Genomic DNA, 17,821 nt, shown 5'->3' with positions numbered 1-17,821 from the left:
AATCCAAGGATTTGGGTTGACCATTTAGTACAGAGGAGGAATTTCTTCACTCAGAGTAGTGAGTCGGTGGAATACTCTTCCAGAGGAAACTGTCGAAGCAAAACATTGATGACTTTCAACAAAGATATCGAGACAGCTCTTCAGTCAAGTGATCCAAGGAGAATGGATCACTTGACTGAAGTAATGAGAAGAAAACAGAGCTGGATGATCAACTAATGGCAGAGCAGACTGGAAAGGCCAAATTACCTACATTTGCTGCTACAGACATCTTTAAGTCAACCAGTTCAGAGATATTGTTACACACCTCGAGGTGGCTCTTGAATAGGACGGTGCTATACTGTATTCTGTTTCTTAGACATAGCTTTAAACTAGAAATAGAATTCAATCACATTGCAATCACCGCTATTTCCCCTGCGATCATTCCCAGTTGGCAGGTTGAGGCAGGAAGTTGGATACACACACTCTGTGGAAATTACAAAATCAGGCAAGGAGTTGGAAATGCTGAAAGAAATACGTACTTCAGGAAATCGGGAATGTATCTCGCCAGGAGACATTTCATTTCAGGAAGCTGAACACCATTGTTATGAAGTAGATCAATGTCTAATCCGGAACACTCCTGTACAGTAACTGTAACAGACATTACCTTAATAAGGCGCCGCAGGAAGAGACATCAATAACCAACCTGCCCGGGAAGTACTTCCGGGTTTACACCGGAAACGCCCCGTCTCTGTCAAGATGGCGGCTGCTGGGAAGGGGAAGAAGAAAGTTATTGACCAGCAGGAGCTACGGCGGTTAATGAGGGAGAAGCAGCGGGCGAGCGCGGTTGGAAAGAGGATCGACTCCCCACTCGCTAAATATCCTTTCGGAAGGTCCGAAGGAATTGGGAGTTAGGTCTCCTCTGTCAGACCGGGAAACGGTTTAACTCGAAATCAGGAAGACTTGTCAGGGCTTAGGGGTGTCTACTGGTGTATCCGTGACCCGGATTTCTCTATTCCTGAGATGCTGCCTGGCCTGCTGTGCTTTGATCAGCAACACATTTGCAGCTGTGATCTCCAGCATCTGCAGACCTCATTTTTTACCCGGATTTCTAGTACATGTGAAGTGACACCAGCCACATACACCAGTCAACAGTTTACATGTATAGTCCACCTCGTCCTACCCTCGATGTGCTTTGCATTAGAGGCTAAATTAAAGGGAGAGGCAAGGAGTGTTAGCTCAAACCTGGTTAATTCGGGAAAGGCAAGATTTTCCTTTGAAAATGATGGCAGTGAAAATAAAAGGATCCGTGGTTAGTTTACATCAAACATTCCCATGCCTGAGCAATCCCTCTTCAGCTGTTTGATAGTTACATCCCTTTCAGATTCCATTTGAGCTGTTTTAATAATTACAGTGTAATTGTTTATATATCTCTGTGTTTTATTTTGTGTTGAAACTTGTGGACTTGATTTACAAGCCTCACTTGGGTCACAATTCTGAGTCATACCTTTTGAAGCCCTTTATTGAGATTTTCCATAATTATCAAACATTTGTAACTGGAAAATCTTTTCCAATCTTCAAATAGTTTAATATGCAGTTTCCTGAGTAGGTGGCAGTAGTATTGCCATGGGATAACCAAGTCGAGTTAAATGCATGACTTAAAAATTGTTACAGGTGGAGTGTCTTGCAGTTCATATTGCACTAGTACTGGTGGAGAAGACCAGATTTGGGAACTAAACATTCAGGGGTATGTGATATTTAGAAAGGCTGGCAAGAGGCAAAAGTGATATGGTATGTTTATTAGTGTGAAAAGGATCAAATGTTAAAGCAAGAAATTATCTTGCATCAGAAATATGGGTTGAGTAGAAAATACCAAAGGGAAGAAGACACTGGTAGGAGCAGTACCTAGTCACCAGCTTCCCCCCCTCCCTAAAACAAAGGGAATAAATCAAGACCTAATGAGATCATGTGGAAAAAGGCAGTACATTGATCATGGTGACTTAAATGGTTACATAGTTTGGGAAAATCAAATTGACAAAGGTAGCCATGAGGATGAATTCATAGAATATATTCCAGTTTCCTAGAACAATATATCCAGGCATCAGGATATTTTGGATCCGGTAATGTGCAATGAAGCAGGTTGTATAGATAATCTCAGAATAAACGAGTCCCTGGGAAATTGTGCCCAAAGGTGATAGGATTTAGTTTTGAGGGTGAGAAGCCTGGGTTGGACACAGACATGCTAAACTTAAATAATGTAAAGTTTTAAAAAAGCAGAGTTAGCTGGTATGGACTGGGAAAGGAGTTCTCAGAAAGATAATTGAGGAGAAAATGGCCAAGGAGTAAAATGAATACTTTGCACCAGAAGAAACTAATAGCATTCCAGAATGCGGAAATACTAGTACTTGGAAATAATCAAAGGACAGAGAGGGGTGGGAGATGGCCTAAATGCAGTTGGTATCACTATCATTGGAGAAAAAGATCTATCGAAACTAAGTGGGGTTAAAGGCTGATAAACCCAAGGACCTGATTCATTGCACCCTAGGAATTTAAAAGAAGTAGCTACAGATAGTATAGGAATGTATGAGTACAATGAAAAGTGTACAAAGTAGCCATTCTCCGGTGCCATCTTGGTTACAAAACCAGAATTGAAAAAAACAGCAGAAATTTTAAAAAGCTGAAAGATTAGGAAAACATCCAGATCTTAATGTCTTATCTCAAGAAAGGTGTTTGGAACCACTGCAGGTTCCAAGCCTAGCCACAGTCCGCAGTCTAAGATCAGTCTGCGAACTGTGCATCAGTCGCCTGGAGGAGCCACGTTCTTGTTGCTGCCTCTGATTCTAGAGGAGCTTTGCCATTGCTGCCGCCTTGATCGCTGGAGGAGCTTTACTGCTGCTGGCTCCAAAGGCTGCGAGGAGCCATGTCCTTGCTGCCACTGCTATCAGTTAACCTTTCAACTTGATTATATTTATAATTTGGTTTCATAACGAATTGTCTGTGTGAAATTCATGTTGTATTTTCTGTAAACATTTATTTTCTGGAAACTCAACCATCTGGCAGTATCTATAGAGAGAGAGAAACAAGAAGGGTAATATTGGACTTGAAATATTAACTCTTTCTTTCCCCACAGATACTGCCAGACTTACTGAGTTTTTCAGCATCTGCAGTATTTTGCTTTTAACTTTTGTATTGTATCTTGGTTTACCTTAACCCAGATGAACATACAACAGCTTAGGTCACCTCAGCTGTGTGCTTTGCAGTGCTCCAGTAAAAAATGAATTATTATGGCAGACACACATATTAGGGAAACAACATAAAGAGGTAAGAATACTTATTCTCAATTGTAACCCTAGGAATTTTAAAAACTGAGGATATTTTTATATTGCAATTTTGTTATTCCATTGGCAGAATGACCAGTTTTCAGGATACAATCTCTCACCTGTCTGGAGGTTTTTATGATTAGATTCCCTGCAGTGTGGAAACAGGCCCTTCGGCCCAACAAGCCCACACCGACTCTCTGGAGAGTAACCCACCCAGTCCCATTTCCCTCTGACTAACGCACCTATCCCCAAGGGCAATTTAGTGTGACCAATTCACCTGAGCTGCATATCTCTGGACTGTGGGAGGAAACCGGAGCACGCGGAAGAAGCCCACGCAGACACTGGGAGTATGTGCAAACTCCACACAGGCATCGTCTGAGGCTGGCATCAAACCTGGGACCCTGGTGCTGTGAGGCAGCAGTGCTAACCACTGAGCCACCATGCCGCCCCTTAAGATAATAAGTCTTAGATTGAGAAAAACTAGGTTGAGTTGTCTGGTAGAGGGAGAGGACAAGCATATCTATGTTAAAAATCAACTTTCTCTGGCCTGCACCCTGTACCACATATTTGAACTATTACAACCTCCTTTTACTGTATGATTTTAGGGTAATATTCTAACACGAACAACACCACATTTACTTGCAGGAATGAAGTTTGAAAAAAATCTCAAATGTTACTGCAAAGCAGCGATTTCCCTAAAATCTCACTTTTTGTGTTTCACCAATTTGGTCCCAACTGCTTTCCTTTTATCAAATCAAATTTTGCTGCAAAAATTTGTGAATTGGTTCAATTTAGATTTTCGGGTGACGTTGATATTTCTTTCATTTGAACTAAAATGTAGGGAACTTATCTGTGATAAATAGCTCTAACAATTTTAAACTATAAGCAAAGCATTGGTTGTTAACTGAGAAAAAGACCATAAATGTTCAGGTCTGCAGTCTAAGTTCTGCTAGAAGGGTTTAGGTTGAGGTCAACATTAAAAAAATTCTCAAATGTATTCAGATCTGGTACCCTCTCAGAGCCATAGTATTAAAGTAATGAAGATCCTCTTTTCATTAAAAAATCAAAAAATGCTTTTCATTACAAATATGTTCACAGTATGTTGTCATGTAATTAAGGACTGCACCTATTGTGCATCTGTACAATGCCAGAAAGCAACAAATTAATACTGTAATATCAGGAATTATCACCATAAGTACTTGTGTATTAACTATGAAAAACTTGTATTCACAGCTTGGAAAGCACAGTTGTTTATTTGAGCTAAAACCCAGTGCTTTCATTATAAAGGAGAAAGCTCCAATTCCTACTTTATCAGTAAATGAAGACATTTTCATAAGAATTACTCTCGAAATAAGGTTATAAAGGAGTTAAAATAAAATGAATTGCTGCAACTGTTATTATTCATCGTACTTTTGTGTATTCGTTCTTGAGTTGTGGGTGTTGCTGGCAAGGCCGACAAGGTAACAGTGAGCTGACTTCTTGAGACAATAATGATTTTAAGTTGAATGTTCAGAGAATGCATGATATTTGGACAGTTTGGATTAATGCCACAATGTATGTGTCAGTGTAGCTGTGCGAGAGTATCTAAGTTAAGGGCACATTAATTTTAGGGCAAACCTTCAGCTTCACAGCTAAAACATTGCTGAAGCTGTATTCATTGCTGTGTCGAGCACTCAACTATAGCTCCATCTAATTTAAAATGGCTAAAAACTGACATTTGGGATGACTAGGACTTTAAGAGAAGAGCAGATGCTACTGGACTTGACTTTTCTTGTTTAGTCGTTTAATTGCCCACCACTGTTCATGATTGAATATGGCAGGATTATTGAGCTGTGATCTGTAAGTAGCATGCTAATGCTACTGTTAACATGTGTGACGATGCTTTAACAAGGTTATGTTGTCCTTGGTTTTCTTTCAATAGGGATCATAAAGGCTGAGGTTCCAATGTATCTGGAAATATCTATTTGAAATCAATGGCAGGGGAGTGGCCAGTTCTCCCAATTGATGTTTTTGTTCCTAGTTTGGTTTAGTTTTAGCTGGGGACATAGAGAAGCAGCTGCAGTGAAAAGAGGTTCCATGTTTCAGCAGAGGTCTTGTCTAAACTTCCAGTCTGAATCCTGTCTTCCCTCTTAGACCCTGTGTTTGAATTTACCTTTTACCAATGTTTATGGAATGTTGCAAGAATTGAAACAGATTCGTTAATTTGCGATATCTTGTCAGATGAGCTATCAAATAAGTTAAGTTATTCTAAATTCTGTTTTCTTTTGTTCATGTTTCATCCATAAGGTGTAAATAAACTCTGTTTTGTTTAAAGCTGAATGGTTTGACCAGCTGCATCACTCCTGGAATATTAACCTTTCATCTGCCTATTAAAAACATAAGAACTTAGGGTCTGGGCTACCTTCTTAAAATGTTTTGAGGCAGATCTGGTCTGGTCCATAGAATATGTAATCCTGTGTTGTATCTTTATAAAGTTAGCACCTCATTTCACGCATAAGGTATTGCACCTGGCACTTACCAGGCGATACCTGAATCTGGCAGAATTGCTATGTTAATTTGCCAGTGCTGCTTTGTTTCCTTTGATTAAAAGAGCATTCTTAAAATTGTGCAATGCAGACTAAATACATTAATCTTTGATTCCTTGTAGAACCTTGAGAAACAAAAAACTACAAAACAAACAACAGGACCATCACATGTTAATGCACCAAGAGTTTCTGTAGGAAAAAGAAAAGTTACAGATCCAGAATCGCAAACAACAAAGAAGGTCAAAGGTAAGAACCAATCTGATATTCCAAGAATAAAAGAAATGCCAATTTATTGATTTATGTCAAACTTCATAAATAAAACTTTTATATTGAGCTACTTGCTCTTTTATCTGTTAACTTGAAGGTTAGGACAATCGTATATGTTACACCCTTGTTCAAGAATTATAACAGTCAATCCAGCAATGTAATTGTTTTAACTTTGTTTGTGGTCACGCTTTTAAAAGTAATAATTTAGGATAAAATTTGTAATCCCTTGTGCAATGTCTATTAAGTAAAACCAAATATGGATTTGTTAAGGGTTAATTGTGTTTAACTAACATGCTTGAAATTTTCAGTTGGAGATACAGTATTATTTAACACAATATGGTTAATATGGTATGCATAGATTTCTAAAAGGCCTTGATAAAATATCATATCAACAGCTTGTGAGAAATGTTAGAGTTTCTGGAATAAAAGGGACAGTAGCAACATGCATATAATGCCAAAATAATACATTCTTCATCATTTCACCTGACCATATCTTCCGATTCACCTCAAGCAAGCTGCAAGCTTCTTCTGTGTGCACTGTCTTTACCTGTCTATCTCTTTTTCTTCACTCCCAGCTTATCTCTGTTTTGTATTTACATAGCAATATGTAGTATAATAGATTTCAGACAAAGATCCAGGTTGGGAAGTTCAGTAGAGAAAAAAACCTTCTCAATAAGTTATTTTCTGTTTAATATGCTACGCTATTAATTCATGCTAAAATTGTGATAAATGTTTCTTCTGGGTGCAGCAAGCACAACTTGCTTAGTAACTGTTGGTTATCTTTCACAGCATTCTGTGAATCTACAGGTTCTGGGTGAGTAATTTTGTTATATAAGATAACTTCGTATGGCTTTGATTTTCTTTGACATTGCATTTGTACAATTTTTGAAATGTTCAATACTACTTGTTTCTCACAGTATTCTTACAGCTTACCTTTTCTTTGCCTGAATGCCTATCTTTCTTTCCTTCATTCAAAGTTTCTTGATTTGTGTTGTCTTGCATTTTTTTGTAGTTTCTGTTTTACAGAGGAACATGGGACAAGAGTGAGTGTTTCAGTCACTGGAGCTTGCCCTGCTGTTCTAAATCATGGTTGATCACTTAATTGTACTATCACCATATCCTTTGATAGCATTAGTGTCTAGAAACCCATTGGTCACTATCTTGAACATGCTCAATGGCTGAGCTTCACAGCATTAAGGGCTGGGAATGCTACTGGTTCCCTGCCCGCAGTGTGAAAATGTTCTTCCTCATTTCGCTTCTAACCTAGTTTACAAACGTGTAGAATGACAAGGACGAGGAAAATGCTGTCCTTTCCTGGTCTGGCCTACTTGTGACTGCAGACCCAAGCAATGTAATTGACACTTAACTGCCCTATGAAATGGTTTACAAGATATTCACTTGTATCAAACCACTGAAAAGTCTCAAAATGGGAATGAAACCAGATGGATGACTTGGCATCGACTAAGGCACTGTAAATGATAATGGCAAACCCAGCCTTGTCAACCCTGCAAAGTCTGCCTTAGCAACATCTGGGGCTAGTGCCAAAATTGGGAGAGATATCACTACACTGACGTGTTAAACAGAAGTTTGACAGGGTAAATCTGATAGAATTGTATTTTGCGCACACCTAGGTAACACCATCGCCAGCCTTAGGTATGTCCCATTCCATTGGCAGGACAGACCGAGTGGAGGTAACGGTACAGTGGTATACAGTCAGGAGGGGATCTCAACGTTGACTCTTGACCTTATGAAGATTCATGGCATCAGGTCAAACATGGCAAGGAAACCTCTTACTGATTACTCCAAGGTCAGCAAGGGGGCCCAACAAGCAACCATCCAAGACAGTTTGATAAGAGGATGCCTAAGCACAGACTAGTGATTGATCCCAGCCTTGATAATGATTGTCCCAGTAAGTGAATAATACCGCATGTGATCTCAGCCCATGAAACAGCCAGATTGACTCCGTGAGCAGCTGCAAAGACCAAAGCTAAAGTTACTTTGTAGTAAATAGTTGTTTCTTTTGAAATTACTCACAATATTAAGAAATGTTTTCTAGTTAAAGATTTTTCAGAAAATCATAGGGATAGATTCCCTACACAAGTGTAGATACACATTTAACCAAAGTATAATAGAAGCATAGAGGAAGAATATTTAAACACAGATGTGAACGTTAATTAGCCTCAGGAAATGCTTTCTATTATCTCGCTCTCTCTCTCCAGCAGCAGTCTTGTTGGTGTCCAGTCCCGCTGCCCCGGACAGGGGTCGGAGGTGGTGGGGGGAGTGGCATGAGGGTGGATGCAGATGGAGGAGCGGTATTCAACGGGATTGGGGGTGATGTTGGAGGGCACGGTTGGATAGGTTTGAAGGCAGGGCTGTGGGTGGTATTGGATGGGTTTGAGGGGCGGTGTTGGTGGATGAGAGTGGGGTTGTGTTGGACAGGTTTGGGGATGCAGGGTTGTTGTCGGAAGGGTGTCAGGGCTCATGCGTGGTGTACTGTGTGTCTCCTGAATGGGGATCAGACTTAACAGAAAACTCAGAGCCTCAGAGGAGAGGCATTGAATCGAATAACAGAATAATCAATTATCCGAACAAAATAGTGCCCACCCATCTCATTCAGATACTCGAGGTTCCTATGTGTGTGTGTTTTATTAGGACAGTGGAGAATACAATGAATAAATGCATTCAGGCAGTCCTTCAAGATAAGCAAGCCTGTGACAGATCTGAAGGATTATAGCCAATAACTGTGTAAAGCAAATAAATAGGATGCATAGAAAGTTCCCAAGACCTTGATTATAGTTTAGTCAGCGTGGTGCAGGAAAAGCACAGCCGGTCAGGCAGCATCCGAGGAGCAAAAAAATCGACGGTTCGGGCAAAAGCCCTTCATCAGGAAGGGCTTTTCCAGCACCACTCTGATAAAACCTCTGGTTTCCAGCATCTGCAGTCCTCACTTTTGCCTTGAGATTATAGTGTCTGGTAACACCTTAAGATCATGGGAACCTGGGGTTGTCCGTAGAGATGCCTATCATTGATTGGGTATACAGAGTAAGAGGGAAGGAAATGGTGACCACGTTGTGTGCGATTATTGTAACATGAAATGTATCGGAATGCTGTAATTTACTGTAACAATCTGAGTGTGTCATTAATCTCTCTTCTGATCTGAGCCAAAGATGAAAAGAAAATTTGCTTCCTTACGTTAAGGCCAGATTTGGGGAAGGTCCTATGACCCGCTCCCTGCAATAGCCAGTTTCTGCTTGAATAAAAAGTCTGCCACTTGCCTGAATCCTGCCTGCCTCCTGAGTCTTCATCCCCAGTCGGGTGCTCCGCTCCTACAATAACGTATTGATCTACATCCGTATTATCAGCACTTCTCCTTTTTGTCTGTCTTTTCTAAATGTTGAATATCCTTGAATATTCTGTTCCCAGCCTTGGTCAGCTGTGTCTTTACGATTGCAACTAGATCATGCATATGTTTGCATTTATTTGTAATTGCTACTTTGTGGCTTTAGTTTGCCTGATTAATGTTGTTCTGTGTTTTAACTCAATCATTGGTATTTGTTTCTGCGGCTTTCAACTTTTGTTTATAACTTTTCTATTTTTCAGTAGCAATTTTATTTTTCTCCAGGCTAAATTCTCTTTATGTTAGGTTCCCAGCTTCCTCTCAAGCTAATTTCAAATATCGCCTTCAGTCAACCCTCCGCGTCCCGTCCCCCACAAACCTCGAAAAGAACCAGCAATTTTCTCTGTGGGCAAAATAGTCCCAGATCTACTTAAACATAATGCTTCCTCTTTATAAGGTCCTTCCTTCACTAGAACTGGTCCCAATGTCCCAGAAATCTAAAGTCCTCCCTTCTACCTATTCCTCCAACTAAAAGTTTAGATGCCAGTTATACTATTTCTATACACACTGGCACATGATATTGGGAGTTTGCCTAAGATGACTTCTGTAGAGCCCATACTTTTAATTTCCTTTCCTAGCTGCTTTCAGGACTTCATCTTCCTTTTTATCATTGCGGATCATGATTTCTTCCCAAAACAATGTCACATTGTCACTTGATGATATCCTTGACAGTGACACCAGGAAAATAGCATAAAATCATGGAACGATGCTTACATCTGTAGAAATGCCTGTCTGTTCCATAACAGTCGAATTTCCTACCACTATTGCCCTTTCATTCTCAAATCCCAGCCACCAGTAGTGATTCTTCAGAAGTTTCTCTGCGGTGCTGTCACCAGCACCAGTATCCAAAATGGACAACCAGTTCATTATCAGGATAGACTCTGGGAACACTTGCATTACCTGTCTGGTATTCCAAAACATTGTAGTAGTCACCTGTTCATTTTTTCCCTGCATGTTCTTATCCTGAGATGCGACCACCTCCGTGAAGTTCATACTCTTCATCTCATTTGCTGTGGAGAAAGTGAGTACTGCAGAAGCTGGAGATCAGAGAAGATGGTTTGGTGATGGAGGTGAAATCATGGTCAAGGGGGCAGTAGAAGGAGGTGTCTGCAAGTTGGCGCCTGGCTTCACCAGTTTCCTCACGGGATTATTGTGGATTTCACCACTTCCTCATTTTCCCTTCCCCCATGTCCATCATGTTTCCCATCTATCTGTTCCACCCTCCTCTCCAACCTATCACCTTCTCCCTCACTTTCATCTACTTATTGCATTCTCAGCTACCTCCCCCCCCCGCAGCCCCACTTCCCTCCCAATTATCTCTCAGCACCCCTCAGCCTCATTCATGATGAAGGGCTTATGACCGAAACTCGATTCTCCTGCTCCTTGGCTGCTGCCTAACCTGCTGTGCTTTTCCCGCATCTCACTTGCTATGTCTGTTACTGACTTGTCACTTCTGAAATAAGCTTGGCCCCTTTCTGGGAATCTGACTTTTTGTTATACATTTGCATAGAGCTGAAACCTTGTTCTTCAATGCATGGAAGGAATGAATAGGGAGAAAATGGACATCTTGGGAGTGGAGACACCTGGGAAGGCGCAAATGGAAAACATTGAGGTTGAACTTATGATAAGCTTAGAAGGCGATAGTAGATTGGGGCTAGAGGAGAATTGAGTGGATAGATTATTGGCTGGCAGTCAGATGTATCAACTGAACAATTTGAAATCTCAGTATGGACCAGGGTCTGAAACTCGGACTTTCCTAGTCTGTATAGCGGCTCACTATCATTAGGAAACTATAAAAGTATTGTACACATACACTAACAAGGTTTATAGGGATGGGTTTTTCCTAAAGTTTCTAAATTGTGGACTAAAACAGATATTGTCAAATTAGAATCAACCCACAAAATCAGCATTAGAGCAGAATTGGCCGAATAAAAAGAACAGGTAAATTTATTTGCCTGTGAGAGCATTCAGTAAATTTTCAGCACTTCTAGAAAATTTCCTTTCCTATTTTTATTCCCTAGCTGTAATATATATAAACAATATAACATTCAAAATGCAATACCCTATTCCCCCATTGACTTCCAAAATAAACTTAATCATTCAAAGTATTTCAGTAGCAAAATATGAAGCGAAAGTTTTACATGGGACATATGGTTTAAAATAATATTTTCAATCCAGTTATTACTTTTAAGGAAAGTAAATAACTTGAATGGCAAGTAGAGTTTAATTTAGATAAAGATGAGGTGTTGCATTTTAGTTAGGCAAATCAGGGCAGGACTTATACACTTAATGGTAGAGGTGTTGCTGAGCTAAGAGTCCTTGAAGATGATCACGGTAGACAGGGTACTGAAGAAGGTGTTTGGTATACTTGCCTTTACGGGTCAGTGCATTGATTGTAGGGTTGGGATGACATGTTGCAGCTGTACAGGACATTGATTAGGCCACTTTTGGAATGCTGCATCCAATTCTAGTCTCCCTGCCTTCGGAAAGATATTGTTCAACTTAAAGGGTGCAGAAAAGATTTACAAGGACGTTGCCAGGGTTGGAAGGTTTGAGCAAGAGGAGAGGCTGAATAAGGCTAGGACTATTTTCCCTGGAGATTGGAGGCTGAGGACTGATCTTATAAAGGTTTACAAAATCATGACAAGCCTTAGTAGGATGAATAGCCAAGGTCTTTTTCCAAGGGTAGGATAATTGAGAACTGGATGAAATAGGATTAGGGTGAGGGGGGGATTGATATAAAAGGGACCTAAAGGGAAACGTTTTCACACATAGAGTGGTGTGTGCATGCAGTGAGCTGCCAGAGGAAGTGGTGGAGGCTGGTACAATTATACTATTTAAAATGCATCTGGATTGGGTATATGATTAGGAAGAGGTTAAAGGGATATGGGCCAAATGCTGGCACATGGACTGGATTAATTTAGGATATCTGGTTGGCATGGACGAGTTGAACCAAAGTGTCTGTTTCCGTGCTGTATATCTCTGACTCGATAACTGATGTAATAAGTTGCAGATGGCAAATTGAGGGCCAATTTTTTTTATTAACTGTAGGAGTCTTTTTACTATAAAGTGCCTCTAATGAGGATTATAATGAAATAAAATCATGAAAATGACAGGTAGTTCGATGTTAAAAATCTCACAACCACCTGATGAAGGAGCAGTGCTCCAAAAGCTAGTGCTTCCAAATAAACTTGTTGGACTATAACCCAGTGTTGTGTGATTTTTAATTTTGTAAACCCCAGTCCAACGCTGGCATCTCCAAATCAGGTAATTCAATGAACCTATCTTTAAAAAGACTGGCAAAAGAAACTTCAGTAGTAATGCTTTAAAGAGTCAATGGGTTCAGAAACTGCCTGGAAAAGTATGGAGGTAGATTCAGTTGTGACATTTGAAAGGGAATTCGATAATGTCTGCTTTGAATGTGTTGGCTGAAGGGGAAAACTTGCAGAGCTAAAAGAAAAGAACCAGGGAGTAGGTCTACATAATAGCATGGACTCTACAGCCTGGACTTGATAGATGCTGGAAGAACACAGCAAGCCAGACAGCATCATGAGGTGGAGAAGCCACCGTTCTGGGTGTAAGTATTTTTATATCTGCAACATTGACGTCTCCACCTCCTGATGCTGCTTGGTTTGCTGTGTTTTTCCAGGCTCCTGTTTGTCTTTTTTGGATTCCAGCATCTGCAAATTTTTTGTCTCATCAGTCTGGATGGCTCCCTGTTGTGTTGTAATGATTATATCACTCAAATGTTTTTCCAGGTTACCACCTGATTTTATTGATCCAGTGAACAAAGTTTCTCAACAGCCAAAGTCTTCACAGAATTCTGGTCTTGGATTAACTGTTATTGGTTGTGATGAAGATAGCAATGACATGGTAAAAGAGGGCAAGAAAGGTGTTATGGCCCACTCAGCTCTTCCAGGACCAATGGAATCACAGGCTGGACATGGTCTGCCTGCTGGTAAGCATTTTTCTGACAAGTGGGGCAACATTCCTTCTTTAAGCATTGATCATGTTGACAAAATTTATTTGGGAACATTGTGCAATTAGAAAATTGGAAGACTGTTGTTTGCTTAATTGGACAATGGTATTGTTACTCAAATGATTCTGTACTTACCTGAAATTTAAACTCCCTAACCTGCAGAATTGGTGCCAAGCTGCCTTTTATATATGATAGGACATTTTTATCGTTCTGTAGTTTTTTAGCTTATTTTTTTTAAGCAAACCCATAAAGACCTTCTGCTGTAGAAAATATAAGAAACTGGTTTTTCATTTAATAGATCAATGATTTTCATTGTCATGGAATCTCTTTGCTTCATGGCTCCTTGAGATAGGGGCATAAATGATTGTTCAACTGGGAAAGATGTTAGACTTTGTAAGCATTTAATAGGTTGTAGTTCAGGATGAGAAACTTTCAAACCTCCAGTCTCCAAATCAATTACTTTAGTTAATTAGTTAAATTCAGATACTGCATTCTGGATATATAGGAAGTATATCCGATGAATTTCTTTCCTACTGCTATTAGATTTGATCCTAAATCCTAAACAAAAACATTAGTGCTTAATGTGATTAACGTGGCTTCTCATAAAGATGGTGGTTTTGTGGTAATGTGTTTGGGACCTGAGTTCATGCTCCATGTGCATAGGTTCCAGTTGCACCTAGTGGAACTAAAATTCAACTCATACATCTAGAATATGTAAGATAAAGTTTATTTCAGCAATAGTGATTATGACAGCTATTATTAATTGTTATAAAAGCCCATCGATACCTTTCTTTGAGGAAGGAAAGCTGTCATCCTTATCTAGTTGGTCCTGCATGTGATTGGAGACCCATAACAATGCAATTGAACTTCCATCTGAAATTGCTGAGCAAGCCAGTCCGTGCAAGGACATTTAAGATGGTTAACATATGCTGACATTGCCAGTAATGTTCATACCCTATGAAAAATTAAACTATAAGGACTGTGGGCTTTGTATGTTTAAAAAGAAACACGGTCAGTGAATTGCTTTACAGTCTTATGTGGGTTGTGTTGTAATTCAAGTAATTCTTGTTAATATTTCATAGGATCTGGTCATCACTGGCTAGTTCAGTGTAGCATTAGTCTACTCTTACTAATCAGCCTTGAGAAGTTGGTGATGAACTGCCTTCTAGACATGTTGCACCCATGATATGTCTGTACATCTACAGTGCTGAAAGGTAAAGAGTTTCAGGATAAGATCATAAGATGGAGGAGCGAAAATAGGCCATTCAGTCCATCAAATCTGCTCCACCACTAATGAGATCATGGCTGAACTGATAATCCTCAATTTCACTCTCCTGCCTTTTGCCTATAACTCTCAATTCTCTTACTGATTAAAAAATCTGTCTGTCATGACCATTACAACGTGGAGACAGACAGCCGAGCCAAATCAGTCATTCTACCTCTGTAATAGTGACAGTAAAATTAAAACTTTCAAATACCCTCAAAATTGACTCCACAGGTTCCCAACGAATCTTTCTGAATATCCAGTCCAAACCTTTGTGTATAATCAATCCTTGACATCAGTTTGTGTCTTAAACAAAATACTTAGCAGCTTATTAACAATGTAATGACTTTAACAGAGCAAAAATTCAACAGTAAGGTCATCTAATTGGTCCACGTTCTCTGCCCAAAAACCATTGTTCTTTTACAGCCCCATTCTAACAAAAAGACAGACAAGCAAACACAGTTAAGGGATAAATGAAAGAAGATAACAAAACTGACAGACCATTTAAGTTGTTTTCATGATATGTTGTTCCTCAGGCATAGATGATAGTTTCTTGGTTGAGACCTGATCAGGTGTACCCTGAACTCTGGGAAACTAGGGAAGTAATTGCTGGGTCCCTTGCTGAGATACTTGTATTATTGATAGCCACAGGTGAGTTGCCAGAAAACTGGAGGTTGACTAATCTAGTGCCACTATTTAAGAAACAAAAAGCCAGGGAACTATAGACGGATGAGCCTGACATCAATGACGGGTAAGTTGTTGGAGGGAAGATTGAGGGACAGAAGCTACGCGTATTTGGAAAGGCAAGGACTGATTAGGAATAGTCAAACTGCTTTGTGTGTGGGAAATCGTGCCTCACTAACTTAATTGAGTTTTTTGAAGAAGTAACAAAGAGTATTAATGAGGACAGAGTGGTGGATGTGATCTGTGTGAACTTGACTAAAGTGTTCAAAAAGGTTCCATGTGACAGACTGGTTGGCAAGGTTAGATCTCATAGAAAACAGAGAGAACTGGATGGAAGGTAGAAGACAGAGGGTGGTGGTGGAGGGTTGCTTTTCAGACTGGAGGCCTGTGACCAGTGGTGTGCCACAAGAATTGGTGCTGGGTCCACTACTTGTCATCATTTATATAAGTGTATTGGATATGAACATAGGAGGTATAGTTAGTAAGTTTCCAAATGCACCAAAATTGGAGGTGTAGTGAACAACGTAGAAGGTTATCTGATAGTACAGTGGGCCAAGGAGTGGCAGATAAAGTTTAGTTTAGCTAAATGTGAGGTGCTGCGTTTTGGGAAAGCAGATCAGATCAGGTCAGGACTTATCCTTGAGAATGTTGTTAAACAAAGAGACATTCGAATGCAGGTTCTTAGTTCAGTTACAGGTAGACAATGCAGCTCACCTTTATTGATCAGTACATTGAGTATAGAAGTTGGCAGGTCATGTTGCAGCTGTACAGGACATTGGTTAGGTCATTTGTGGAATACTCTGTTCAATTCTGGTCTAACTCCCATAGGAAGAATATTGTGAACCTTGAAAGGATTCTGAAAATGTTTACAATGATGCTGCCAGGGCTGGAGGTTTCAGCTATAGGGAGAGGCTGAATAGGCTGATGCTATTTACCTTGGAGCATCAGAGATTGAGAGCTGACCCTATAGAAATTAAATCTTGAGAGGCATGGATGGAGTAAATACATAAGGTATTTTCCCTCAGGTGGGGGAGTCCAATACTAGAGGGCACAGTTTGAGGGTGAGAGAAGAAAGATTTAGAAGAGACCTAAGGGGCAACTTTTTCACGTAGAGGGTGGTATGTATATGGAATGAGCTATCAGAGGAAGTGGTGGAGGCCAGTCCAATTATAACATTTAAAAGGCATCTGGGTGGATATACAAAGAAGAAGGGTTTAAGAGAGATGTAGGCCAAATGCTGACATATTTAGGATATCCGGTTGATATGGACAAGTTGGACTGATGGATCTGTTTCCGCACCGTATATCTGTATGACTCTGACTCTAAGTTGATCAAAGTAATTTTTACAGTTCAGAATAGAAAAGTGTGATGCTGGAAAAGCACAGCATGTTAGGCAGCATCCGAGGAGCAGGGGAATTGACTTTTTGGGCATAAGCCTTTCATCAGGTATGTGATTGCTGAGAAATAAATAAAAGGGTGGGGATGCAGCTGGGGGAAGGTAACTGGGAAGGCGATAGGTAGATGGAGGTGGGGGTGATGTTGATAGATCGGAGGGGAAGGTGGAGCAGACAGCTGGGAAAGAACTAGACAAGTAGGACAGATCAAAAGGGTGTTGCTGAGTTGGAGGATTGGATCTGGGATGAAGTAGGGGAGGAGAGATAAGGAAACTGGTAAAGTTCACGTTGATGCCATGTGGTTAGAGGGTCCCAAGGCAGAAGATGAGGTGTTCTTCCTCCGGGATCGGGTGGCTTGGATTTGGTTGTAGAGGAGGCCCAGGACTTGCATGTCTTTGGTGGAGTGAGAGGGGGAGTTAAAGTTTTCGGCCACAGGAAGGTAGAGATGTGCCCTGAAACGTTCCGCGAGTTGATGTCCTGCCTCCCCAATGTAGAGGAGACCACACCTAGAGCAACGGACACAGTAGATGATATGTGTGAAGGTGTAGGAAAATCTCTGCAAGATGTGGAAGAATCCTTTGGGGCCTTGGACGAAGGTGAGGGGTAAGGTGTGGGAGCAGATTTTAATCTCTTGTGGCAACAAGGGAAGGTACCAAGAGTAGAGGGTGGGTTGGTGTGGGGCGTGTACCTAATGACGGAGTGCCAAAGAAGTCCTCAATTTTCCCATCTTTACAGTTAGATAAAGACAGTAAGATTTATAACTTTGTTTTTATTCTTTGAGCTTCTGAGATCTACTCATGGGAGGTTAGGGAGGAAGCTTGCAAATCTTTCATCTTGAAGTATCAATAGACAGATTATTTTTATCACAGAAAATACAATCCAAAACCCAATTCAAACTCTGACCACTCCCTGACAGACTGAGACTTCTTGAAGGAGACAGTCAATTACCATTCAACATCTGCCATCTGTTTGAGCATGGTCTTTTCCAGACTTGCTGAAACCAATTCCCAGGTGC

At 40.4% G+C, this 17,821-nt stretch overlaps 1 protein-coding gene across 1 annotated transcript in view; it reads left to right on the top strand.

The window, feature by feature from the left end:
• The first annotated feature begins 723 nt into the window (after positions 1–723).
• The window catches only part of znf830 (zinc finger protein 830), a 45,404-nt gene continuing 28,306 nt past the window's right edge, over positions 724–17,821 (top strand). Inside the window, exons 1-5 of the mRNA XM_060825483.1 lie at positions 724–857; positions 3,201–3,297; positions 5,944–6,067; positions 6,878–6,902; positions 13,244–13,443. Coding sequence (XP_060681466.1) covers positions 736–857; positions 3,201–3,297; positions 5,944–6,067; positions 6,878–6,902; positions 13,244–13,443 — 568 coding nt within the window. The 5' untranslated portion in view covers positions 724–735. The remainder of the gene's footprint in view (positions 858–3,200; positions 3,298–5,943; positions 6,068–6,877; positions 6,903–13,243; positions 13,444–17,821) is intronic.

Source organism: Hemiscyllium ocellatum, chromosome 5, assembly GCF_020745735.1.
Source record: "Hemiscyllium ocellatum isolate sHemOce1 chromosome 5, sHemOce1.pat.X.cur, whole genome shotgun sequence".
Classification (NCBI taxonomy): domain Eukaryota; kingdom Metazoa; phylum Chordata; class Chondrichthyes; order Orectolobiformes; family Hemiscylliidae; genus Hemiscyllium; species Hemiscyllium ocellatum.
Note: the sequence above shows the minus strand (reverse complement) of the source record. Positions and strands in the feature narration are given on the sequence as shown.